Here is a 27,704-nt window from a genome sequence, read left to right on the forward strand (position 1 = left end):
CACTCGATGACTAAAGCCTACAGGCTACTTTTATTTCGAGTTCGAACAAGCACTCACTCGACCATCACGCCCACGGGCTACATTACTTCACTCGACGATTACGCCCACAGATTATATTTCTTCAAGTTCGAATTATTAACTCAACTAGTAAGCCCAGGGGCTACATCACTCCAAACAATCAATCATAGAGACTACGAAGTCCAAATTTGATTGAATTGTTACGATCCTTGTGAAAACATTTGTAAGGCACGCATAAAGTCTTCACAAATCGGCCAAAATTGTCTATATACAAAAAAAAATTCATGATTGATTAAAAAAAAAAATAAAAAAAAATTATGAACTAAGCTTCCTGATCATCCTCAGGGGCGTTTGCTTCTCTGTCAGGCTCTCCTCCATCCTTGGATCCGCTCTTGCTACAGTCATCATCATCACCATCACCATCAGAAGCCAAGGCTTCAGCTTCAACTTCGAGCTCTTTAGCCTTTTTTATTTCTTCAGTAAGGTCAAAACTCCGAGCATGTATCTCCTTGAGGGTCTCCCTCCGAGACCTACATTTAGCAAGTTCGGCAATCCAATATGCTCGGGTGTCGGCAGTGTCCGCCGCCTCTCGTGCCTCCATCTGAGCAGCCTCGGCATTAGCCCGATACACGAAAATGGACTTATCCGCCAAGATTTTCGACGACTCAACCTCCGCCTTGGCTTCAGCAAGCTGAGCTTCAAGCTCCTCGATCCTCTTAGCTTGAGCCGAACCCTTTTGCTTAACGTTTTGAAGCTGAACATCGGCCGACAATAAATTGGCCAAAATGGTCTCTTTTTCCGCAGCCAGGTGATCAATAGTCTCCTTCCACCGATTACATTCAACTTTGATTTGATTGACTTCTTCCCGAAATAACCCGATCGAACTGCCAAAAATCACATCGATTCTCACCGCATCCTTCGTGAGAAACGAGGGGACTATTTGTATACGGTCGAAATAGATTTCAGCCTTCCTACGTTCGATCGAGTTCAAGTGTTAAAAGGTGGGAATGAGATTTTGGGAGTGAGCTCCGAAGTCAGTACTAACGAGCCTCGAGTCCGAAGGTCGCTCGAGGAGTCGGTTCAGTAACCTTATCGATCCCGTGACCGAATCGACCCGCAAGACACTGCTTCGAGGTCGGAAATGCGCGACGCCCATCTCGAAGGTCGAACTCGAGCCAAGACCGAAGGGCCCGACCCAGTAACGAGTTCGAGCCAGTATCGAGCTCACAGACAAGAACCGTTGCAACCGCACCAAGAGAGAGAATCTTGGCGGGAATCGAGGAAGAGACAAGTCATTATGGGCCTTCCACTATATGCTTTATTTTATTATTTTTTGTAATGACCCTCTACTATAAAAGGGGGGATCCTTGTAAGCTATGGGGGCAAGAAAAAAAAATACACTATAACCAAAAATCACTTCTCATATTGAAAGATATCCCTTTGTGCTTGTTTTACTTTACCTTATTCATTTTTGTTGCTCACTATTTGCATTCTCATAGTCAAGAATACACATATCTCTATTTCTCTACACGATTTATATCGAATTGTATCGCACATCCTTAGAACCATACACAAATCTAACGTTATCCGATTTTTCCGGTGAACATATATAGTGTCAAGGTAAGCAAAATTTTATATTTTCAAGTTATTTAAAGATACATATTGTCCATAATAAGAGAGATTAATAACATAAAAATGAAGATAAGTAACCTACTACGACACGTCAAATACCTAACTTTTTCTTCTTTTGCTATACATAAGGGAGGAATTCGGAAAATAGAGAAGAGGATAACAAGATAAGAAATTAAACCCTCACCAACAAAATGAACATTCAGATAGCTAACAAACTAAACTACTATAATTTATTCAAAGAATAGTTTTCATGCAACTTAGATCCAAACTTACCTATTACATGTCAATACTACTTCTATATAGCGTCAAGGTAAACAAAATTTTACATTATCAAGTTATTTAAAGATACATATTATCCATAATAAGAGAGATTAATAACATAAAAATAGAGATAAGTAACCTGCTACGACACGTCAAATATATAAGGAGGAATTCGGGAAATAGAGAAGAGGATAACATGGTGAGAAATTAAATCCTCACCAACAAAATGAACGTTCACAAACTAAACTACTATAATTTGAAATACCAAAGGAAAAAAGCATGGTTCCGTCCTTATAGTAGCTAAGGATGGAGGGAAGGGAGGAAGAAAGTCTTATAAATATAACAACCGATACGGATAAGTTTTTGCCCAAATAAAAGTAGCGGATGCAAATTTAATAACTAATTGGTGTCTTTAATGACTAATTCTTTTTTCCGTCAATCACATCAGAGAAAGAATTGTGATTGAGAAAAAATTGTAATTGTAATCTAGCAAATTTAGAGATAAAACCATATTGCCTCTTGACTTTTTAACAGATATTCTCGTTGATCAACTTGTCGAAAGGTTAATAATTTGCTGGAATAAGTTGGAGTAGTTGACCAAAAAAAAAAAATCAATAAAATGCACACCGTGGGGCTCAAACCCACTATCACAAGGTTAAGAACCTTGCGCTCCACCAACTGAGCTAGACGGGCTTCTTGTCTCGTTCTGGTAAATAGTGTTATTAATAATCATTCCTAGCTCAACAGTGCACAATCGCAAATTCTGGTTCAGTTGAACCTTTTTGCTACTTGGAAGAAGAAGAGAAAAAACTCTTTTGCTGTTTTCTTGTAAAATATGAATAAAATATATGCTAAAACTAAAGTGATAAATGCAAGTATCGTCTTGAAGTCATATTTAGCCTTTTAGTCTTCCAATTTCAATCTTTAAGAGAATGAGAGGTTTTTCTCTTTTCTCTTTTTTTTTTTAAAAACAAATGGTGTATATCTCAATCTTTCACGTCGTGCAAATATAGGACACTTTGTCCCAAATATTTACACAACATTCATGAAGTTAAGGACACTATGTTCTTAATATTTACATAATACCTATGTCTAGCACAGGGGTATTTTTGTCCGGCGGGTAAAAATTTATTAAGCACCGACTAAAGAGTAAATACATTTAAAACAGTGGTTAAAAGGTAAACACATCTCATCAATGACTATCTGTGCACTTCCCCCTAAACTCTATGAACATTGAAAGTTATACTTTCAGCCCAATAACCCTAATTTTGATGATGATGATATATATATATGCGTTGTTCTTGTGGTCCCATAGTAATACCAAGCGGCTGTGTTGAATGCCAATTTTCCATGGGATCAATAATTCAAGACTCTTGCATTATAAATAAATGAGGCTCGTACTGCTCAAGAAATCTCCTATAAATATCTATTTTTAATGAATTTCCTAGGTCGCATATTGATATTTCACGAAATAATTCGTAAGGATTATTTTTGTGCATTGGAAAATTCCAACAAACTTGACCCTTTGCTCATTGTGTTATGAGTTTTGCTAGGGAATAAACTTCAATCACTTATTAAAATATAATATAGTTGGATAGACTATGCTATATATTTTATATATATATATATATATATATATATATATATATATATATATATATATATATATATATATATATATAAGATTTTTAACATCTATGTTAGAATCGCAGGTTAAATCGGATTGATATATATAAAAGATTTTTAACATCTATGTTAGAATCGCAGGTTAAATCGGATTGATAAATTTATTTATACAACATTTTGATATAAAATATTTTATGGATGATAAATATTTGATATTATGTTAAAATTTTCACGGTAGATCGATTTTGTAAAATTTTCTATAATTATGTTTTGGTATGAAATATTTCATGAATTATATTAAGGCCTTTAATGACAGCCGAAAAATATGGCCTAAACTATCAAAAAGTATAGGCCTTTGATCAAATGCATAAACACAATCCAGAAATACAGAAAGAAGACTCTGAGACTTAATAGTATTTGCACCCCACGTCCTAAATCAATTAAAGAAAAATTAACGTAGCAGAGAGTTGCATGTACGACAGAGGTTCGGAGAAACAATTTTGTACCTCTGTGAGCTCCCCAAATCTTTACTTCTTGGGGGGATTTTTACTCATCAAATAGTAGCATAGATGTGTTTTTACCAAAAATATATGGTGGATTGGTGGGCTAATGGGCTTATTACCTTTTTCATTAAGTTGTACCAAAAGGTGCCCCATACTCCTAGTATCTTTTTTCCCATACTTTATAGGCGAATGTGTAGGAATCGCACACCAGTTCGTGCTTTCTACGGCAAACAAAATGGAACTTCCCATTTTTCATTTTTTGCTTTGGACTGAAAACGAAAAAGAATCTCTTTTTTTCAAATTTGAAAATGAACAAGCAAATCACTTTCTATGTAATACAGCAAGGAAAACAGAACTTCCTATCCACTTATTTGTTTTTGACTGAACGGAAAAAGGAACCTCTGTTTTAAATAAGTTGATGACAAACCTGAAGAAACAAGTATACTTGCAAGAAAAATGGAACTTAAGAATATTTTTTCGTCTTCTGATTTAAAATTGAAAACGTACCTTTTCCAATTCTAAGCTCTAAAATAGATCACCAATGCCTAGAGAAAACTACAACTCATGTATATAACATCAAATTTTATCTCAAAATTTTCCTCTAGCTTAATACATGCTGGTTATCTCTCTCTTTGCATAACAAAAACTCTCAAAAGATGTAAGCACCCATCCTCTAACTTAGGCTGTATTCTGCTCTTCTGACTTGTACTGTATATATTATCGTCAGTCCCCTTATAATAATCTATTAGTTCAAAAACTGGGTGAGACATCAAAAGCTTGTCATTCACGGGGAAAAGGCTCTGTCGCTTGTTCACGATGCATTTAGGGATGGAGCCGCCCACAACTTTACTTTCTTATCGACACTGGCTGTGGCCAACACCAGAACTTGCTTGTCACCTGATACATAGTTACAACAACAAAAACAGAAACAACTTAATATTGTTAGACCATTTGTGGAAAGCAATTGCTGCCATCAGAAACCCTAGCTAAATGCACCCTATGAATTTAAAGCCCTGATGGTTATTAAACTACAATTTAGCTTCCTCCTAAACCACTAGGAGTTGGTCCTACTTTTCAATTTTTCATTTTCGCTCCAGTTTTTCATCATAACTGTAACACAGAAACTGAGTCTCATATCGGTACTTGCTAGAATATATAGGAAGAAAATGGAAGATTCAGAGAAGCCATTAAAACTAAGAGGAAGACACATTGAAAGCAAGATTCTAGCCAAAAGAGACCAGCTATTGTTTTACTTAGTGACAAAAGACTTGCAAAGATAAAAGGAAAAAAAGGAAAAAAGCTGATCCACTTTATGACCTAATGTAGACAAGAAATGGAAAACAGAGAATCACATAATATAAAACTTCTATTTGATAAGGTAAGATCACATAATATAGAACTTCACTTGGGGTTGGGGAGAGATTTACCCATTGGAATGGGAGAAGGCGACCATGCCATGTCAGTGATATCACCTGCACAATAAGTGGAAGAATATAAATTTTCAAATCAAGTTAACACAAGTCGATAGCATGGCTGGTATGACTGGGCTACCAGCCACTTCAATTCACCACGATACTTCAACTTTCCCCTCATCACCTATTAACCTAAGACATCCCCTCTCATCTCCTATTGACCTAAGACATCATATTGCTTCATACAGAAATCCTACAACGCAAGAGACTACGTAAATGAAGCAGATGTTCTAAGACAAAACTCATGAAATAAACAAGAATAGTAAGTCCAATGGTTCCAACGCAGTGCCTCACAGCACCCTACGAAAAATGATATCTAACTTAAAGTATTCATGACTCCTGCGCAAATGCGCAAACCGAAAAAAGAAACACTTATGAGGAAAAGACGAGCTATCATAACAATATAGAGCTCAACAGAATGAATGCTAAGAACTCGCATTGTGTGTCACTGAGATTCTAGCTAACACTAAATAAAACTTCGTTCTTCTTTTGATGGGGCGGGGCTGAGAGGATCGAACTTGGAAAATATTTTTGAAGGATGTATTCCATTCAGGTTCTTGTTGTCTATTAGGGAAAAATCAAGAAATTGAATTTTTGCCAAGAAGCACACAGTCATAGCTGCTTCAGAATACAGAAAAAAATTCTAGACAGGTTCGACACATACATAGGGATGACAATGGTGGACAGCTTTTGATAAAGGGGCTAAGTAATTTGGAAAGCATACCATCGTGTGCCTTTTCAGCTGTGTCCAAAACCTTCCCAGTCTCCGGACATAGCCATTGCATCATTGAACCATGAGTGGTGGACAATATCTTTCCATCAGGTGATAGACACAAACGATCGTAGTGTAAAGTTGTGCCATTTGCATCCTTAAGGGGAATAGGGATCACCCTTAATGTCTTGGGGTCCTCGGAAAGATGATAGCGCACTGCAGAACAAGAATGTTGCACGCAAGTGCCAAAGGAAAATAATTGGACGAGGTAACAATGGTATAGTAACTAATAAGAGCTAGGGAGGGAAAGACATACCATTAATATTCCACACTCTGATGCTACCATCCTTCGATGCAGTAATTATTTGTTCCGAATTCGGGGTAAAGCATAGGCACGTCACTGCACTCTGCACAGAACCCATTAAAATTTTAGACATCAAGCAACAAATTAGCAGCAAATCAAAAGAGAAAGAGATCAATAGCAAAAGTTCATTAAACTAAATGACAGAGTCAGTCAAGAGAACACTGTACACCTATAATAAGAGCAAGATTTCATCCATTAGCTGAATCATGAACACAATGAAAAAGAGATAATCAACAACAAAGTATTTGAAGCTTGGGAAGTCTTTGCTGAAACAGCATATTTCAAATTGTTACTCCCTTAAGATTTTTCTAAAATTTCTCCTTTCCCTAAAATATTACTCCAATAATATTTTTCCCCCAAGTACAGATTAGGACAATAATAAGCCTGTTCACATCTTGTTCACACTAGAACCATCATCAGATACAACTGAATGCAGATCACATTGATCTAACCCTAGAGAACGATAGAAAAAGAGAAGATGTAAATAGGATTTCATGGCGCAAGAACTTGATATCATGTACCTTATGCCCCTTGAGCTCCATTACCCTTGAAACCTCCTTTACAGCACCATCTTTTGAATACACAATTTCCCAAACCTGTCAACATGATACCTAATTCAATCAGGAACTCTTCTTTGATGACATCCAAAAAGCGAGAGAGAAAATTATGAAAAAATCATTTCCAAGTTGACAAACGAGCATGACATAAATTGCATAAAACTTAAAAGGTAACCACACCACATGATATGCGAGCTTTATCAGAATATTTAATGCCCACCCTAAATTTATATAACCTACTTTTCTTTCATAGCTTATTCCAATTTACTTGACTCCCTTGCCAAAATGACAAATATCTACAGCCTCCCAGAGTGAAAAATAATACTTAAACAATCTCAATCTCCAACTTTTTCCGGAAGGATTGGAAAGTGTTCAGCTATTCACACAGATTACATAGGAAAATATATTATTTGGATTCCCCCCTCTTCTGCCTGTCTGTCTGTCTCTCTTCAATTTACGTAGGCAAACCATACTATTTGGATCCTCATCCGTGGATGGATGGTGGGTCTACATGGTTCTGAAAGGTGTTCTTAACACCATTTAATCATCTCTATCCAAACTATGTCGCAGCTGCATTTGAGATGACTAGAACCAACTGATGAGCAGTGTCCTAATTTCTTGGATAGCTCCACATAAGTCCTTTGTTATAACTGGCCTTCCAATAACCACATTGACAAAATCATACATAACAGCCCGACTCACATGCCACACTGCCTAACGCTTGATACAAAACACAAGAGGGCAACTGAAAAGAGTGTATCTGTGGAAGTCAACCTTTGTACGTCTCAGGAAACCGCTAGGGGGAAAATTTAGCACAGGTTATTAGCTTCCACTCTTTGTTTCTCCTATCTACCTCCCACCCCCTAAACCACTCAAATAATTTTGAACAGATAAAAGACACTTGCGTTTCTCATCTTCCAATATCTCTTACAACTAACTAGTTTCATAACATTATTTTCCTACTACTTAAACAACATTGAAATTTGACAATAAATGTAAACTCTTGACAAAAGCTTAAAGCAGTTCAGCCTCACAAATGATAAGATTGCAACATCTAACTTCACCTTGACATCAGCAGTAAAAGCTGCAGCAGCTATAAAACGCCCATTGGGAGATATAGCAGCCATGTTATTTTTGAGTTGATTAGTGTCAACACTCCCAACAATCTTGCCACTTTTTCCGTGAAAAAGCACAATATCAGTACCTAAAACACCAACAAATACAAAAGCATATTATTTCAATCATCATTTTGCTCTATGAAAGAAATAGGTTCTTCCACACAAACGAAAAAACAGGAAAGGAAAATCGGATTGTTAGGATGTTCGTGGATATGAGGATCACAGAAACAAAATTAGCAACCAGAAAAGAAGAACTACGACACAAAGAGTTATGGAATTCAAGCATTATGAACGAGCTGGTCACATGTCTATGGTCATATCACTAATATCTATCAGAACTCAAACTTAGTACCTGCAGTCTAAAGGATTCTTGGAACATCACAACCACATAAAGGTTTAGGGTACACCATTATGTCATTCCAAATCTATCCACTTTCTTCCAAAAGAATTATAATGTGAGTGTGGGATCAGATTGGAATTTTTTTTTTCCAACAACACCAATTAAAAGCATTGCTTGAAGCAAGATCAGTTTTTCAAAACCAAAATTCACAATGAAATCTTAATTAAAGCGATAGCATTTTAAAAGATTTTGCACCATACTATCTTTATCTTAGATTTTGGCAGTTGAATTTACAACAGAAATTTCTCCAAACAAGTCTCTAAGTTACTATGATGATTCAACAAATACAGTAACAAGCAACAGAAGTTTTTATTTCCAGAGCCCAGAGAGAACCAGAAGGGGGAAAAACATGACAAACATCCAAGCCTAAGGTAGTGTCATCAAACTTTATAATTTGGACTAGGTGAAGGCCCTCGGTACAATATTGACGATCTCACAAGCAACGTCAACCCAGTTCTATGATCCTCATTTGATCCTACGATCCAGTCAAAACTTAGGATGGTAGGCTGAAACTTGATTTTATGTTTTCTTTTTCCAGATTCATTTTATCCTTGTCTAATAATTTCACATGTAATATATCAACTCATTTATAAAGTAAGTGGTACTATTATATAGTTTGAAGTTGAGGAAACTTTAGCACTTGCAACGAACTGTGTGCGCACATGTGCAAGAAAAACAAATTGTATTGATTTTTCATTGTTATCTGAATTTTGCTTCCAAGACTTTGTAACAAGGGAACAAAGTGATCTAAGGGTATTAATTATCAGCATAATGGTAAGAGTGTGATTTTTCTTCTCTTCACAGAAACGCACACAGAGCACACCACAGAGGAAAATGCCGGCAGGACATGGATTAAGGTCTCGGACGAGGGATTCATTCTCTCGCGCCTTCAGAAAGAAGGGAGTAATCCCTCTTTCCACCTACCTCAGGTTCTTCAAAGTCGGTGACTATGTTGATGTCAAAGTGAACGGCGCCGTTCACAAGGGCATGATGTCACCAAGTGTGATGTTGGAGTCGAAATCAACAAACAGGTTCATAATAAAATCCTCCGAAAGAGGATCCATGTGAGGATAGAGCATGTTCAACTTTACCGGTGCACCGAAGAAGTCAAGGAAAGAATCAAGAAGAACGATCAGCTAAAGGCCAAGGCTAGGGGTGAGGTCATCAGCACAAAGAGGCAACCTAACCAGGGTTCATGGTTGAAGGTGCTACTTTGGAAACTGTTACTCTCCCATACCATATGATGTGGTCAACGATTTGAAGGGAGGCTATTGATTTTACTTTGTTTCTGAGCTTGTTTATTTTCTTCATGTGCTGCTATGCAGTTGAAACTACTTGTTCTTCCCGGCGTCAGTTGCAAAACTTGCATTTTAGTTCCAAATTTTGTTTGCAATGTTAGTAGTTATGGTGGTGAAGAATATCTATTTACTACCTAAATTTTTAAGTTGAGTTTGTCAATATTTTTTTTGTTTCAGCATTAGTTTTCTTCCACACGAGCACTTCGTCTGCTAAGTTAATTACCATTTTGTTTACACTGACGTCATAAGAAGAAATTTATACTATCAGGTGAAAAAAAAAGTTTAAAAAAAGACCACCGAGTTCTGGCGTGGAAAGACTTTTGATGCAGGACTGCAAGTGCTTTTTGGCATTGTAACATTTTCGATCATGATACTGTAGTTAAGGACAATATGTTAGAGAAGCAGATAATTAACACTTCCAGTAATTAATGATTTCATGTCTATACCAATACACCCAATTACGAGATAGTTGAGGCTTTAAGGCACACAAAATGTTGACATATCAGATATGATGTTCCATGACTTTTTACCTGATTCTCAGGCCAAATGATCATCTACAATGCCAAGACGCAGTAAGAATTAAGCATGGCTATTAGAAGATTCCTACAGGATTGGGACGTGCCTAGAATGATTCAGTTTTATAGAACACTAGAACAATGTAGTGGACTACAGGAGGGTGAAGATACACTCAGATGGCAAAAACATAGTAATGGGATGTATTCAGTCAGCTCAGCATACAAAGATTTGAACCGGGAGGGATCTCAACTCAGTTTATGGCCTTGGAAACACATAGGGAAAGTAAAAGTGCCTTATAAAGTGGCATGTTTTACCTGGTTGGTAATTAGGGAGGTTGTCCTCACTCAGGATAATCTAAGGAAGAGGGGTATACCAATTGTTTCAAGATGTTATTTGGGTGGGAATGATGCTGAGACAATCAGCCATCTGTTTCTTCATTGTAGAGTGACCAGCCAATTATGGTATCTGTTCATTAATCTCAGAGGTGCTAGATGGGTAATGCCAGGGAGAACCTCTGATCTTTTATTATGCTGGAACACAGAGATAGAGTTTACCACAGACAAAAACAGATGGAAAATTGTCCCAGTAACTATTTGGTGGACAATTTGGAAAGAAAGGAACCAGAGATGCTTTGAAGATACAACCAACTCTCTACAAAAGATTAAGATGAAGTGTATTTTTCTTTTTTGTTTTTGGTGTAAATCAGAATATGTAGAGGGTCCTGATTCAATCCTAGATGTTTTGAGTTCCTTGTAAGAAGAACAAGGACTATATTTTTGCTTTTCCATATTGTAATTGCCTATTTTGGCTTCCAGCACAAAATTTGTGCTGATGATTTTTTGAATATACTGGATACTTTACCTTCTCAAAAAAAAAAGAAGAAGGAATTGCTTCAACTGGGAACTTACGAACTTCTTTTGAAGTTTGGACAGTCAAACAACTTAACGGGACTCCTGTCAAGACGCATATGGACTGCAACTAGCAATGAAAAATTCACTATGAATTCATGCTATAAGTTACTCAATAAGGATGACACTTTTTCTGCTCGAGGCCAAGAACCTTGATCCAAAAGTCCATGGCCCAAGCAAAGTAGCTTGCTTCAGCTGGGTTTTGTTGCAGGATGTATGTTTAACGCAGAGAAATCTTCAGAGAAAGGGCTTTCATATGTGCAATAGGTGATATTTGTGTGGGTTTAACAATGAAGAAACTGACTGTTTAATTTTGCATTGCATAGTACTAGGCAGACGTGTTTTTTAAGATATTTGGTTTGAGGTGGGTCATGCAAAAAACCACAAAAGTATTGTATTGCTTCTGCGATGAAAGGAAAACTACAAAGCAGCTGACTAAAATCTGGATGACAGTTCCAGCATGCATAGTTTGGGTAGTTTGAATTGAAAGAAATCAAAGATGATTCGAAGAAAAGACTACGGCAATTCAGTATTTAAACTTCACATGCCTTAGTTTATTAGGACAATCGTGTAAATCTATTGTTGTAAATTGTGAGGACAGTATGTTAGAATTAACTGAAATGACCGAAAACAGGCCACTGTAAAGGATGGGAAATCTTTGTTAATCCAGCACAAACTTAGTGTTGGTCTTTTGCTGCCTCAATAATACTTTACGTACTGATAAAAATTAAGCATGATGGTCAGGCCAATCACCACCAGCTACAGTATGAAATTGAATAAACCTAAAACTCTGTTATAGAATTCAAAAATCAATATGATACATGACAGCATTCTCATAATCATGCATTCTCCAGCAACAAATATGAAACCATGAAGCTTTTACTATAATTAAGAATCAGGATATCCATTGAGTTTTAACTCGAGTTTTACCTTCAGAACATGAAACAATGATTGTGCTCCCATCAGCACTACCATAAGTTGCTTTGGTACCAACTACAGTTAGGATCGCTCTCTTGTCGTGAACTTTATGCTGTTCCCATTTGATTTCTGGAAGAGGAAGCTTGGCCTGTTTGGAATCAGTGGCTGCTGTTTTCTCTTCACCATACATGTACAGGGAAGAACCAGAAAAAGCATCGCATGCCACTACAACTGAGGAAGCTTCATCAGCAAATGCAACTGCAGTTGGATGACCTCCAGCAGGCAAATTAATTCTCAGAAACCTGAATAAGATACACCACAGATTAGAGTTAGAAATTTGCACTTAGATTCACACTTAACAATACTAAAGCTTTTACTCGAAGCTTAATAATAACCAGATTACTGTCCTAATAATAATAAGACTGTAAAAGCCATACTTAAAGCTTTTGCTCGAAGCATCATCCAACTTGAAGACCCTAACAACCCCGTCACCACAAGCTGCAAGAGGAAACCATTAGTATGGAAGATTGACATCTATCTCCCCCATCCTCCTTCCAAAATATATAAATGGAATGTGAACAACAAGTGATGGAAGATATGTAGAATGTGATTATGTCCTACAATTTTAAAGCATGTTTTCTTTAATTAAAGAAATTTGTGGATGAAAAATATATTTTGTTAAGGGAAACGGTCTAGACTTGCCCTTGTACTTTGTGAAAAGGTCTAACTTTTTCCTCCGTTAGAAGTTCCGCTCATCCATGTCCTCACCATTACAACTTTTTATCTACAGCAGGTAAAGCTCTTTGGAGCGGTACAATGCTTGCAACTAAATGCTACATCTAGCTTTGACCCAACGTGCATTTATATCATACAATTTTTCAGTGATTGTATCAATTGCTTAAAGTTCTCTGGTCATACTTTAACTCTTTTGGAACTTGAATTCTTTCTGCACTGTGTTGTAATACAGTCTTCTTGTGACAAATTGTTTTCCTTATAAAAGAAACTCAATTCATAGCTTCAAGAGGGGGATGTGACATAAAGGAAGAGAATAAAGCAAGACCCCCTCGTGCTAACTTTAACCTACAATTTTCGGCAAATGGCACCAAGTGTAGAAACAGTAACGCAACCAAAGTGATTTTGACATGAATTATATCTTTCTCACTTTCAAGCACAACTCATTTCCAAGCAACACAGGTGTTGTATAAGGTTTTTCCAACAATCATCCTAGTACAATAGCTTTCTTTAGATAACTTTAAATAGAAATGAATGTTTTTATAATATCAATTTTTTTTTAATCATGCACAACATGCTCACGGGACACATATCAGTTCTTCTAGTCTCATCCACATCCAGGATGAGGTCTGATCGGTGCAAGCATAATTCTACCATGTGGGTTAGACCAAATTCAACAACGAAATAAAAACCCAACATGATAAGTAGGTTGCACTAAGTAATCTTTAGGGCTCGATTCTCAAAAATTGGAAGGGAAAAAAAAAAGATTGAGCACTATTTGATTAGCATATCAATGATTGGGAAGTGTGTCCTACAAGGCCTGTCCTTTTGAAAAGGGTTCCATCAAGACATTTAATCCTGTAAAAAAGAGAATTTCTCAAAAGAAAATGAAAAGAAAAAAGCTGGTTCCAACATGCATATCTCGACAGATTGACTGTGGCCACAAACAGGCAAATGGAGAGTTGTGCATCTTAGTAGAAGTACAGCGATCATACAACTTGCTTTGTGAGGCTTAGAGCTCAAACAAACAAATACGTAAACCAAAATTACCAGTTGCCAAAGACTGTGCATTGGGTGAGAAGCAAACTCCAGTGACAATATCCCCATGACCTTTTAGAGTATTCAAGTCCAGTGGGTGATGCCTTTTGTTTGCATCCTGCAGAGCACAACCAGTACCAAAAATTACTTTCAGTTGACTGGTCATTGAATACACAGCTCAAGGTCATATCTGTAATGAAATCCACAAACGCGTTAACTTGGCTAGTTCGTTGAAATATATTTGGATGAGAAACTAAAGTTGAGTTATTTATTCAACTTGGCTGGTCTGTTGAAATATATTTGGATGAGTGATGTGAGGCCAAAATGCTATACTTTTAGCACATTACTCACCCTATATTTTGTTGTTCTAATGAGTTATTGTAACACATTTGAGCTAAATTGGGTTGTTTTATGCATGGGAACATAAGAAGGAATCGTCGAACGAAAGTTGCACAAAAAGAGGACAAAAATACAAGAAAAGAGCACAAAAGCATCAAGTATCCAAACCGTGCTACAGACCAGGCTTTGCAAGGTCTATAGCCAGGTTGACCGCGCTATAGACCAGGCTTTGCGAGGTCTATAGCCAGGTCGACCGCGCTATAGACCAGGCTTCGCGAGGTCTATAGCACGGTGATTAAAAGTCGCGGATTAAAAAGACCCCAACCCGGATTTGGACCGTGGATTGACATAAATACTCCCCAAACGAGTTATTCTAGGGTTGGTCATGACTTTAGAGAAGAAAAAGGCTGCTAAGCACTGTGGAGCAAGAATCAAACGAGTTTTTCCTTCCTTTATCTTTTTACTTTGTAGTTTCATGTCTTTAAACATTATGTTGATTGTTGTTGTATTTATGAGTAGCTAAACTCTCTTATCTAAGGTTTGATGGAACCTATTGAAGGATGATTTTCTACTGCGTTTAATATAGATTTATCTTTGATTTTTCTCTACTTGTTCAACTATATTTTCATTGTTGTTAATTGAAGAGCTCTCACTTAACTGTGCCTATTTAGTGTGTATATTGCGAGAGAGAGAGTACACATTTAGGTAGTTGTTGAACAACACCACTCCTAACGTAGTTGAGAGATCGATACGGAGGGTTTAAAGGCGGGATTAGAGATAACAAAGTCTTGGTGCGATCGTAGTGAGCGGTAAACTAGTGCCAGCTAGCGTAGTTCGGGAGAATACGTCTAGCAAATTGTGGTAGTTGCTCGAGAGAGAGCTACGACAATCAAAGTACTCACGATTGGTAGAGAATATTTAGGCAAATTTATAGGAAACGTAGCGGGGAAGATTCCGACAATAGGGGAAATCATAACCTTAGACTTTACCAAATCTTGTCTACAATATTTGCCTTGTTAGTTACAAATTATTGCATTTTTAATTGGCACGTTATTTCCCTGTGGGATTCGACTCCGGACTTGTAAACCGAATTATATTTGCAACGACCGCTAGACCTCTTAGGAGGCATAGTTGGGCGTGATCAAATTTTGGCGTCGTTGCCGGGAGGCAACAGTGTTACTAGTTACAACTATAAGAATTGCTAGGATTCTTAGTTTAGTCAATTTTCTCCATTTTTATTCATTACATTGAAATTCTAACGTTTGTGGTCATGTGTGTTATAGGTGTATGCCTAGAAACTCCTCAAGAACTGGTGAATTGTTTGAAGCATTACCGGATCCTGAGAAAGCTTTCAAGGCATTAAATCGTGCAAACAAGAAGGACAAACAACAACATCACCCAAGAGAACAAATTGAACAGGATATGGGTGACGCTTTGGATAATCAAAACAATCGAAACAATGTGAATGACCCGAACAATCAGGGTGTGGCACCTCTTGTGCCAGAAGCAACTTTGTATGATTGGGCACAACCCACCGCTGAAAATTTGGCAACTGCAATTGCAGTCCCTCGGATACAAGCGGGGTCATTTCAAATCACAAATAACATGCTACATTTGCTGCAAAACAAGAGACTGTTCTCCGGGTCTTACATTGAAGATCCACAGCAGCATCTGGAAAATTTTCTGTCAATTTGTGTCACACAAAGGTAACCAAATGTGACACCGGAAGACTGTTGTTGTTTCCATTCTCAGTGACAAAAGAAGCCCAAACTTGGCTTAATTCGCTCCCCATAAATTCCATCACAACTTGGGAGGAATTAGTCAAGCAGTTTTTGAATAAGTTCTACCCACCCAATAAGACTGCCAAGCAGGTTGATGAGATATTGAGCTTCAGGCAGAAACCAGCTGAAACATTACAAGAAACGTGGGAGAGATTCAAAGGTATGCTGGTTAAGTGTCCACATCATGGTATTCCAGATCAGATGTTGGGACAACGGTTTTACATGGGATTGGCAGACAACTTGAAGGCCAATGTTGATGCTTCAGCAGGTGGGGCATTTTTAAGCTAAGTTATTTAGATAGTGTAAGGTCCTGCTAGATAAAATGGCTCAAAACTCGGGATGGATGACAAAAGACTCCACAATCACCCCTATAGTTCACTCAGTAGCATTGGACCCGAACAATTCCATAGCCGAGAATATGGCCACTCTGATGACGCAAATGAGTATCCTCGCCAAGAAGATTGATGAATCAGGCCAGAAGCAAGTACACATAGTTGACACGACTAATGGGGGATTATGTACACCATGCATTAACCAACCATATGTGTGATCGTGGAGTGATGAATGTGACAACCAGAACTATCAAGAGAACATGAACTATGTGGGCAACTATGGAGGCCAGAGGCTAGGTTGTTAGAATTGGGGGCAGCAAAATCAGCAGTATAGACCAGCACAACAACAGTACAATAACACCAACAATTCTGGAGCTATGCGACCACAGGGTCAAGTAGTACCTTACTAAAGGCAACAAGGATACAACCAGCAAAATCAGCAGCTAACTTATCAACAACCTCAACAACAGATAGTGAGACAAGATGATCGGCTATCTGAAATTAAGGGAATGCTGCAACAATTGATTGGATCCAATGGAAAAATGCAAGAGAAGGTTGAAGCACATGAATTAGCGATAAAAGGCATTGAGATTCAATTAGGGCAGATATCTATGGCTCTAAATAATCGCTCCCAAGGAACTTTACCTGCGGACACACATGTCAATCCAAAAGAGCAGGTCCCGAAGCAGCTTATGGCGGTGAGTTTAAGAAATGGTAGAGATCTTGATTTAGAGCAAGAAATCGCTCGTGAGAGCCGATCGACTGAAACACTTGTTTCAGTGTCAATTGAGGTAGATGAGTCAACTGAGCTAACAAGAGTAAGAGTGCAGCCAGCCCAGGAGGAAATAAACAAGGAAAAAGAGATTGCGGAGAAGATTGAGAAAGTGCAAGAAAAGGCATTAGAAAAAGTGCCTAAGCAGGATCTAACTCAAGCCACAGAAAAAAAGTGACCTCCAGCACCTTTCCCGCAGAGGTTGGCCAAATATCAGAAGGATGAACAGTACAAAAAATTCATGGAAATGCTGAAGCAAATTCAGGTAAACAATCCTCTAATCGATTCCTTGAGGGAGATGCCCGGTTATGCAAAAATGATGAAGGACTTGATGTATCGTAAGTTCGTCTTCCAAGACTTGGCAATTGTCACATTGACACAGACCTGCAGTGCTGTTGTGTCAAGACCTATAACTGAGAAGTTATCCGACCCTGGAAGCTTCACAATTCCATGCACCATAGGTAGTTATGCATTTGCCAAGGCATTGTGTGATTTGGGAGCAAGTATAAATCTGATGCCATTGTCTATCTATAAAAAGTTAAGGCATTGGAAGAGCAAGACCCATATCCATGTTACTACAGCTAGCTGACCGAACGGTAAAAAGGCCATCAGGTATACTTGACGATGTACTTGTACAAGTTGGAAAATTCGTGTTTCCAGCAGATTTTGTCATTCTGGACTGCAAGGTTGATGAGGAGATTCCCATAATTTTGGGAAGACCGTTCTTGGCAACAGGAAGAGCTTTAATTGATTGTGAAACAGGGGAGCTGAAAATGAGGTTGAACAATGAAGAAATAACATTTAATGTGCAAAAGTCTATGCGGCGACCCAGTGAGTTCGCAAATTGCTCTTTGTTAGACACGGTGGATGTAATCATGGAGGAAGATGATGAGGCACTTAATGCAAAAGACTCCCTAACAGTCTGCCTTATAAACTTAGAAGAAGTAAATGGTGAGGACTGAGGACTTGGCGGAATAAGTGTTGGCTCTTTAAGGGCAAAGGTACTGGAAGAGAGCCTGAATTCGAGCCTTTACACTCGGAAGAAAGAAAGCCTCCAGCCAAGTCATCGATCGAAGCGCCACCACAATTGGAGCTGAAACCACTGTCACCTCACCTCAGGTATGCTTTCTTGGGACCTAACTCGACTTTACCTGTTATTATCTCATCTGATTTGTTAGATGTGCAGGTAGAACAACTTTTGCAGGTGTTGAAAGAGTGCAAGACTGCAATTAGTTGGACCATTGCGGACATTAAAGGTATCAGCCCGGCCTTCTGTATGCATAAAATTCTACTGGAAGATGAGCACAAACCTTCCAGAGAACATCAAAGAAGGCTAAACCCTAACATGAAGGAAGTTGTAAAGAATGAAGTGATCAAGTGGTTAGATGCGAGAATTATTTTTCCCATCTCAGATGGCAACTGGGTTAGACCCAGTTCAATGTGTGCCAAAGAAAGGTGGGATGACTACTGTGCAAAACGAGAACAATGAGTTGATCTCAACAAGAATAGTTACGGGATGGTGAATTTGCATGGACTATAGAAGATTGAACAAGGCCACCCGAAAAGATCATTTTCCCTTGCCGTTCATTGATCAGATGCTAGATAGATTGGCAGGGAGGTCCCATTTTTGCTTCTTGGATGGATACTCGGGGTACAATCAGATATCTATTGCCCCGTAGGATAGAGAGAAAATGTCATTCACCTATCCATATGGCATTTACGTTTTTCGAAGAATGTCGTTTGGCCTATGCAATGCACCCGCCACATTCCAAAGGTGCATGATGGCCATCTTCATAGATATGGTAGAGGATATAATGGAGGTTTTCATGAATGATTTCTCAGTGGTGGGAAATTCTTTTGATGATTGCCTTAGAAATCTGAAAAGAGTGTTGCGGAGATGTATGGAGACTAATCTGGTGCTAAACTGGAAAAAATGTCATTTCATGGTACAAGAAGGTATAGTCTTGGGACACCTAGTGTCAAGTAAGGGCATTGAGGTGGACCGTGCTAAAGTCGATGTAATAGAGAAGCTGCCACCACCCACTTTTGTCAAGGCAATAAGGAGTTTCCTTGGTCACGCCGGTTTCTACAGGCGTTTTATAAAAGATTTTTCCAAGATTGCTAATCCTTTGTGTAAATTGCTTGAAAATAATCACCCTTTTGTGTTTTCTGATGACTGCAGGGTAACTTTTGAGGGATTGAAGAAGAGGTTGGTGTCTGCACCTATCATAGTTGCCCCTGACCGGGAGCAACCATTTGAGCTGATGTGTGATGCAAGTGACCATGTTGTAGGAGCAGTACTTAGACAGAGAAAAGATAAAATCACGCATCCAATCTACTATGCAAGTAGAACATTAAAGGGGGCTCAACTGAATTACACAGTGACAGAAAAAGAGATGCTAGCCGTAGTGTTCGCATTTGACAAATTCCGATCCTACTTGATAGGCTCGAAGGTAATTGTTTATACTGACCATGCTGCTCCCAGGTACCTAATTGATAAGAAAGAGTCAAAGTCACGCTTGATTAGATGGGTCCTACTGCTGCAAGAGTTCGACTTGGAAATCTGTGACTGAAAAGGAACGGAGAACCAAGTTGCCGATCACTTGTCTAGGCTTGAAGGAGCTGAAACGAAGGTGGAGGTGGAAGAGATCATGGAGACTTTCCCGGATGAACAATTGTTAGCCACGAGCCTTGAGGAAGCGCCATGGTATGCGGACATTGTAAACTACCTGGCAAGCGGTATTGTTCCCTATGAATTGTCTTCTGTGCAGAAGAAAAAGTTCTTTCGTGATTGTCGCATGTATTTTCTGGGATGAACCATATTTGTTTCGGATTTGTATTGATAACATGAACCGGAGATGTATTCCCGAGATAGACCAAGCTTCTGTTTTGCAGGCATGTCATGCTTTGCCTTATGGAGGTCATTTCGGAGGAGTAAGGACAACTGCTAAAGTTTTGGAGTCGGGCTTCTATTGGCCGACGTTGTTTAAAGATGCACACTTTTGGGTAAAGAGCTGTGATGAGTGTCAAAGAACGGGGAATATTTCTCGTCGACATGAGATGCCCATGAACCCAATCCAAGAAGTAGAAGTATTTGATGTATGGGGAATCGACTTTATGAGACCATTTGTTAGCTCATACAACAAGTATATACTCGTAGCAGTGGACTATGTCTCGAAATGGGTAGAAGTTGTAGCACTCCTAACAAATGATGCAAAGGGAGTTATTGGTTTTCTAAGAAAAAATATCTTCACTCGATTTGGAACTCCAAGAGCGATCATTAGTGATGGAGGAACTCACTTCTGCAATCGAGCCTTCGCAAAGTTGCTGGAAAAACATGGCGTACGCCATAAGGTTGCCACTCTATATCACCCACAAACAAGTGGTCAAGTTGAGGTGTCAAATAGAGAAATAAAGAGTGTTTTGACCAAAACTGTAAATGCTACTCGGACTGATTGGGCGAAAAAATTGGATGATGCACTATGGGCCTACCGCACTGCATTCAAAACTCCGATTGGTATGTCACCGTACAAATTGGTGTTCGGAAAGGTGTGTCACTTACCGGTGAAGCTAGAGCATAGAGCTTTTTGGGCATTAAGGCAATTAAATCTTGACATGGAGGCCGCTGGTACGAGTAGAGTCACAAAACTTCATGAACTCGATGAGTTCCGTTACCATGCTTTTGAAAGCACCATGATGTACAAGGAAAGGATGAAGATCATGCACGACAAGCATATTCAAGAGAGGATTTTCAAACCCGGAGATGTCGTGTTGTTGTATAATTCAAGATTGAAACTATTTCCGGGTAAGCTGAAATCTAGATGGTCGGGACCATCTAGAGTGGTGCAAGTACTCTCACGTGGAGCTGTAGAAATTGAATCCGAGGATGGAACGAACAGGTTTAGAGTTAATGGGCAAAGGTTGAAACATTACCTTGGCATGGAGGAGGAAAAAGTTGTATCGGTGATTCATTTGAAGGAGCCTCAATTGTTGAGTGAACCTTAAGTTTGGTCACATGCGTCGTGTCGCGACGTTAAATCAGGCGCTCGTTGGGAGGCAACCCAATTCGTAGTTTATTTAAGCTTAACTATAAATTTTTGTTTGTTTTATGCACTAACAAGTTTTTAGCTAAATCTTGGTGTCTGAACATGTAATGGAGCACGATGGAAAGTCATGGCGCTTGGAGTCGTTCACAAAACGAAATAAAAATTACATGCGTACGCTCCAAACAACGTTGTGTACCTCGCGTCACCCAGTTTAATGCACATCGCACCTGGAAGCAAACCTCGCGGCGCAAACATTTCACCTCGCGGCACAGCTTGCATTGCCTGCTGCCCAGCGTGCTTTCCAGCTCGCGTCGCCCAGTCTTCAGCGCGCTATACAACTCGCCTAGCGAGGGTTATAGTGAGACCAATCTCGCAGCAGCCTCGCGTCGCCAGGTAATTACCTCGCGTCGCAAGGGATACATCGAGCAAAACCTGGCGTTAGCCTCGCCTCGTGCGGGATGCAGCGAGCAAAACTTGGCAGCAAACCTCGCATCGCCAGGAAAGAACCTCGTGTTATGCCTCACGTCGCCTGCTTCGCAGATCGCTAAGGAACTCGCCTCGCAAGGTAAGTTTCTCGCTGGGAGCTCGCGTCGCCAGGTTCTCAGCACGCGTTAGAGATCGTCTCGCATGGTCCTTTGCTCGCTGAAATCCTCGCCAGCCATGTTTCTAGCTCGCTATTGGTTTTGCCTGGCCATCCCCCATTTTCGCTGTAAAACTCAGTTAGCCAGCCCCCATGCACGCTTCAGAGATCGCCATGGACCTCACATCACCTATTGTCCATTGCTCGCTTGGGAGCTTGCCCAGCCTAAGCACAACAAACCACTCCCTTTCTCGCTAAATACCGTGCGTCGCCAGGTCTTAAGCGTGCTATAGAGCTCGCCCAGCGAGGGATTAAGCGAGGTCAATCTGGCGGCAAAGGTTGCGTCGCTAGGCATTTAGTTCGTTGTTAGCTTCGCGTCGCCCAGTCCGTTCCACGCTAAACAGATAGCCTCGCATGGTGCTATGCTCGTTGGGAGCTCGCGTCGCCAGGTTAGTGTTGCTTTTAATTTGTTTAGTTTTGTTTTTTTTAAAAAACCTCTTTCTATTAGTTATAACATACTTGTTAGTTTACAGATATGTATAGTGTAGTCTTGTCCCACATTGGAAGAAGAGTAATATCTCCTTGTAGTGTATAGCTATAAATAGGGACCTCTTGTATTGTATTTATCATCCAATATCAATAACATATCTTCTCCCGTGCCTTCTCACATGGATTCAGAGCATTAGTGAGAAAAGATCGTTGTGTGTCATTCCAGCGTTAACTGGGAAGAAAGAACTTAGTCATCGTGCAATTTTTCTGGTGACCTAAGGCTTGTCTAAGTGAAAGTCGCTTTCTGTCGGTGTTGTGCTAAAACCAACACCACCACGAGGTAGATCACCCTCCGACGACCAATCCCTGAAATTTTATCCGGCAGAAAAGCCGCCACGCTCCTCCACGCGCCGGCAACAACTACTTTTCCGGCGAGGGTTCCGGCCACTTTCCGGCCATTTTTTGGCGAAGCTTCTTCAGGACAGTGTGCTCTCCTCAAAATTCCGAGCCTAACCATCTAATTCAAATCAAATTCTGACCACTTTTATATTTTTCCGGCGTGGACAGTGACCTTTCCGGCCATTTTTGAAAACATTTCTTCAGGACAGCTTGCTCGCAAGGGAATTCCGAGTCTATTCATCCCGGTTACAACAAATTCCGACAACTTTGGAATTTTCCGGCGAGCTACAGTGTTTTCGGCGTAAACAGTGTTTCCGACGCAGAACGGTGTTTTGTTTTCCTGCTGTAAATAGTGTTTTTTAAGCTATTTCTTCAGTTTTTTTCACAAGAGTTACTTATTTACACTATTTCAAGTTAACCCTACTACTACAAATTGTAGCAACATGGGAACCGATACTTTGAATAGTCGGATGGTTTCTTTAGCAGATTATATTGAGTTCCTTCAGTACAAAGCATGTAAGTCGACATCTTCTGAGATAGCTTATGTTGTTCAAACAGGTAATAGCGTGACTTGTTTCTCCCAATCTTCATCCTCTGAGTCTTGGGTCATTGATTCAGGTGCATCAGATTATATTTCTGGTAACAAATCTCTTTTCACTACTATTTCGTATTCTCAATCTCTTCTAAAAGTCACAATGGCCAATGGGTCTCAAACCATGGCAACTGCAATAGGTCAAGCAAGCCCACTTCCTTCCTTACCTTTAGATTCAGTCATTTATGTTCCCAATAGTCCTTTTAATCTCATAGTTGTTAGTCGCTTAGCCAAATCACTTAAATGCGCTGTTTTATTTCTTGATGACCATGTTTTTATACAGGAACGCAGTACGGGGCGGATCATTGGTACCAGGCATGAATCAAACGGACTTTATTACCTTATCCTTGCTAAATCACATGGACTCACATCTTGTCTTTCTTCTACAACTTGTCCTGTTACAGATTCACCAGATTTATTACATAAACGGTTGGGACATCCCAGTTTGTCAAAACTTCAGAAAATGGTATCTGGTTTATCTCACTTGTAAGCTCTAGAGTGCGAGTCATGTCAACTCGGTAAGCATACTCACTCCCATTTCCCTCGGCATCTTGATAATCGAGCAGAGTCACCTTTTACTTTAGTCCATTCAGATGTTTGGGATTCCGCTACTTTGTCAGTTTCATTGATGATTATTCCAGGTGCACTCGGATATTTTTGATAAAAAATCGATCTGAGCTGTTTTCTATTTTCCAGACCCTTCCACGCTGAAATTCAAAATCAATTTGGGGTTTCTATTCACACATTTCATAGTGATAATGCCCGAGAGTATTTGTCTTCCCCATTTCAGCAGTTTATGAAATCTCATGGGATTATTCATCAAACATCTCGTCCGTACACATCTCAACAAAATGGGGCAGCTGAAAGAAAGAATAGACATCTTATTGAAACTGCTCGTACCCTACTCATACAATCTCATGCTCCGTTGCGTTTTTTGGGGGATGCAGTTCTTACATCTTGCTATCTTATTAATCGTATGCCATCTTCAGCTATCCAGAACCAAGTTCCATTCTCTGTCAAGTTTCCCCACTTACCTTTGTTCTCTCTTCCACCCTGTATCTTTGGAAGCACTTGTTTTGTCCATAATCTTACTCCAGGAACAGATAAGTTAGTTCCTCGTGCTCTTAAGTGCGTATTTCTGGGTTTCTCGAGAACACAAAAGGGGTATCGATGCTACTCTCCTAACCTCCAGCAGTACCTTATGTCCGCTGATGTTACCTTCTTTGAAACCCAATCATACTTCACAGGTTCAGGTCATCACTTAGATATTTCTGAGGTACTACCAGTTTCATCTTTTGGAGATTCAGTCACTCCAGCTCCACCACCTACAGCTCCAGTTGTAGCTCCACCACCTATAGCTCTAGTTCCACTACCTACAACTCCAGTTGTAGCTCCACCACCTATAGCTCCAGTTCCTCCGCATAATCCAGTTCAACCTTCTGCAGCTCCACCACTCTTGACTTATCATCGTCGTCCACATCCAGCATCAGGACCAGGTGATTCACGCCCCACATCAGATTCTGCACCTACTGCGGACTTGTCTCCCCTTAGTCAACCAATTGCACTCCGCAAATGTGTACGATCCACACTTAATCTCAATCCCCACTATATCGGTTTAAGTTATCATCATCTGTCGTCACCTCATTATGCTTTTATATCTTCTTTGTCCATTGTTTCTATCCTTAAGTCTACAGGTGAGGCACTATCTCATCCAGGATGGCGACATGCTATGATTGACGACATGTCTGCTTTACATGCGAGTGGCACTTGGGAGCTTGTTCCTCTTCCTTCCTGCAGGTAAGTCTACTGTTGGTTGTCGTTGGGTTTATGCAGTCAAAGTCGGCCCGGATGGCCAGGTTGATCGGCTTAAGGCTCGTCTTGTTGCAAAAGGATATACTCAGATTTTGGGGCTTGATTATAGTGATACTTTCTCTCCCGTGGCTAAAGTAGCATTTGTTCGTCTCTTTTTGTCCATGGTTGTTGTATGTCATTGGCCTCTTTATCAGTTAGACATTAAGAATATTTTTCTCCACGGTAATCTTGAGGAAGAAGTTTATATGGAGCAACCACCTGATTTTGTTGCTTAGGGGGAGTTTAATGGTTGTGTGTGCAGATTGGGCAGGTCACTATATGGTTTGAAACAGTCCCCTCGAGCTTGGTTTGGTAAATTCAGCACAATTATTCAGGAGTTCGGCATGACTCGTAGTGAGGCTGATCACTCTGTGTTTTATCGGCATTCTGCTCCTAATTTGTGTATTTATCTAGTGGTTTAAGTTGATTATATTGTTATTACTGGTAATTATCAGGATGATATTACTAATCTGAAGCAACATCTCTTTCAGCACTTCCAGACTAAGGATATGGGCAGATTGAAGTATTTTCTAGGTATTGAGGTTGCTCAGTCTAGCTCAGGTATTGTTATTTCACAGCGGAAGTATGCCTTAGACATTCTTGAGGAGACTGGAATGATGGGTTGCAGACCTATTGACTCTCCTAAGGATCTGAATGCTAAGCTTCTGCTTGGACAGGGGGAGCCTCTTAGAGACCCTACGAGATATAGGAGGTTGGTTGGCAAATTGAATTACCTCACAGTGACTAGACCTGGCATTTCTTTTCCGGTGAGTGTTGTAAGTCAGTTTATGGATTCTCTCTGTGATAGTCACTGGGATGCAGTTGTTCGCATTCTTCGGTATATAAAGTCAGCTCCAGGCAAAGGATTACTATTCGAGGATCGAGGCCACGAGCAGATTGTTGGGTACACAAATGCTGATTGGGCAGGATCACCTTTTGATAGACGTTCTATGTCTGGATATTGTGTTCTAGTAGGAGGTAATTTGGTCTCGTGGAAAAGCAAGAAACAGAATGTGGTTGCTCGATCTAGTGCCGAAGCCGAATATCGGGCCATGGCTATGGCAACGTGTGAGTTAGTTTGGGTCAAGCAGTTGCTCGAGGAGTTAAAGTTCGGAGAAATCAGCAAGATGGAACTGGTGTGTGATAACCAAGCTGCTCTTCATATTGCGTCAAATCTGGTGTTCCATGAGAGGACTAAACACATTGAGATCGACTGTCACTTTGTCAGAGAAAAAATACTTTCAGGAGATATTATTACAAAGTTTGTAAAGTCGAATGATCAACTAGCAGATATTTTCACTAAGTCTCTTACTGGTTCTCGTATTAGTTACATGTGTAACAAGCTTGGTACATATGATGTGTATGCACCGGCTTGAGGGGGAGTGTTAGTTTACAGATATGTATAGTGTAATCTTGTCCCACATTGGAAGAGGAGTAATATCTCCTTGTAGTGTATAGCTATAAATATGGACCTCTTGTATTGTATTTATCATCCAATATCAATAACATATATTCTCCCGTGCCTTCTCACAATACTTAAACACACACGCACACCACACTTAACACTACACTGCCCGTCCCTTTTTCCCTTCCCCTCACACACTAATTTCATTGAAGACCTTCGCTCATCATCTCTTTCAATCACTTGGGACATCAATTGAAGAACACTTCAATTCTCCTAAGCATCTAAGGTATGTTTCTAACTCTCTCCTCTATCAAAAATTTGAATTTAGTTAAAGAAATGCAATTCCACCATTTTTGGGTATATCTTCAAAGCAACAATGTGCTTGCTCGCCCTAATCCCATAAACCCCATAGGATTGGTATTGTTGTTGTGTACAATGGTGATAATATGAAATCCCCAAGCCGATTTGGAGAGGGTGAGGCAATCCCTGATATCTACAACCAATTTGACAACACTAGTACACGCTAAGTGTTTGTCGAAATGCTTCAAAGACATTCTTGGCCCAAATAGAGTTCTACTCTCCGGGATTGTAATTACTAATGTTATTTTGCATTGCAACACTCCAAATTGCAAGTTTAGGTGGGCTAAACAGTAGCTACATGCATCGCAATTATAGTAAACATCATTTTGCCATTGCTTTATTCGCATGCTAAAATAAAGAGGTGAAGTCTGAGTAGCCTCAAAATGGTTGAACATCATGTAGTGAACTCTTAAGTGTGGGGTTGCAAGACCATGTTTTGAATTGATTCATCTGCTTTATCACTGAGGAACGTTCACTTATGTAGGTATGAGTATGCCTCCTAGAAAAGACGATGGTAAAGGCAAGGGCAAGGCTACTGTTCCGACTAAGGCCAAGGCTTCTTCCAGACCTCCACCGAAAAAGAGAAAAGGTGGGAGGCCACTTCAAGCCAAGTTGAAGGGTTGCAAGCAGTTGCAGCTATAGCAGCCACACGCCCACAACCTGAGGGACAACGAGAATTTGGACT

At 39.7% G+C, this 27,704-nt stretch overlaps 1 protein-coding gene, 1 non-coding gene and 1 pseudogene across 2 annotated transcripts in view; 1 reads left to right on the top strand and 2 right to left on the bottom strand.

Annotated features, from left to right (window-relative positions):
- Positions 1-4,497: 4,497 nt before the first annotated feature.
- Positions 4,498-27,704, bottom strand: part of LOC104085938 (uncharacterized) — a 28,829-nt gene continuing 5,622 nt past the window's right edge. The window contains exons 2-10 of the mRNA XM_070183158.1: positions 14,086-14,191; positions 12,741-12,801; positions 12,316-12,605; positions 8,210-8,349; positions 7,110-7,184; positions 6,541-6,631; positions 6,237-6,440; positions 5,468-5,512; positions 4,498-4,937 (exon numbers count right to left, since the gene is read on the bottom strand). Of these exons, the coding sequence (XP_070039259.1) occupies positions 4,852-4,937; positions 5,468-5,512; positions 6,237-6,440; positions 6,541-6,631; positions 7,110-7,184; positions 8,210-8,349; positions 12,316-12,605; positions 12,741-12,801; positions 14,086-14,191 (1,098 nt within the window). The 3' untranslated portion in view covers positions 4,498-4,851. The remainder of the gene's footprint in view (positions 4,938-5,467; positions 5,513-6,236; positions 6,441-6,540; positions 6,632-7,109; positions 7,185-8,209; positions 8,350-12,315; positions 12,606-12,740; positions 12,802-14,085; positions 14,192-27,704) is intronic.
- On the top strand, positions 9,443-9,964 carry LOC117274130 (large ribosomal subunit protein eL21z/eL21y-like; annotated as a pseudogene).
- On the bottom strand, positions 16,278-16,384 carry LOC117274131 (small nucleolar RNA R71). Its single transcript, XR_004504210.1, has one exon. It is a non-coding gene; the product is annotated as a small nucleolar RNA R71 (small nucleolar RNA).

This window comes from Nicotiana tomentosiformis, chromosome 1 (assembly GCF_000390325.3).
Source record: "Nicotiana tomentosiformis chromosome 1, ASM39032v3, whole genome shotgun sequence".
Lineage (NCBI taxonomy): Eukaryota > Viridiplantae > Streptophyta > Magnoliopsida > Solanales > Solanaceae > Nicotiana > Nicotiana tomentosiformis.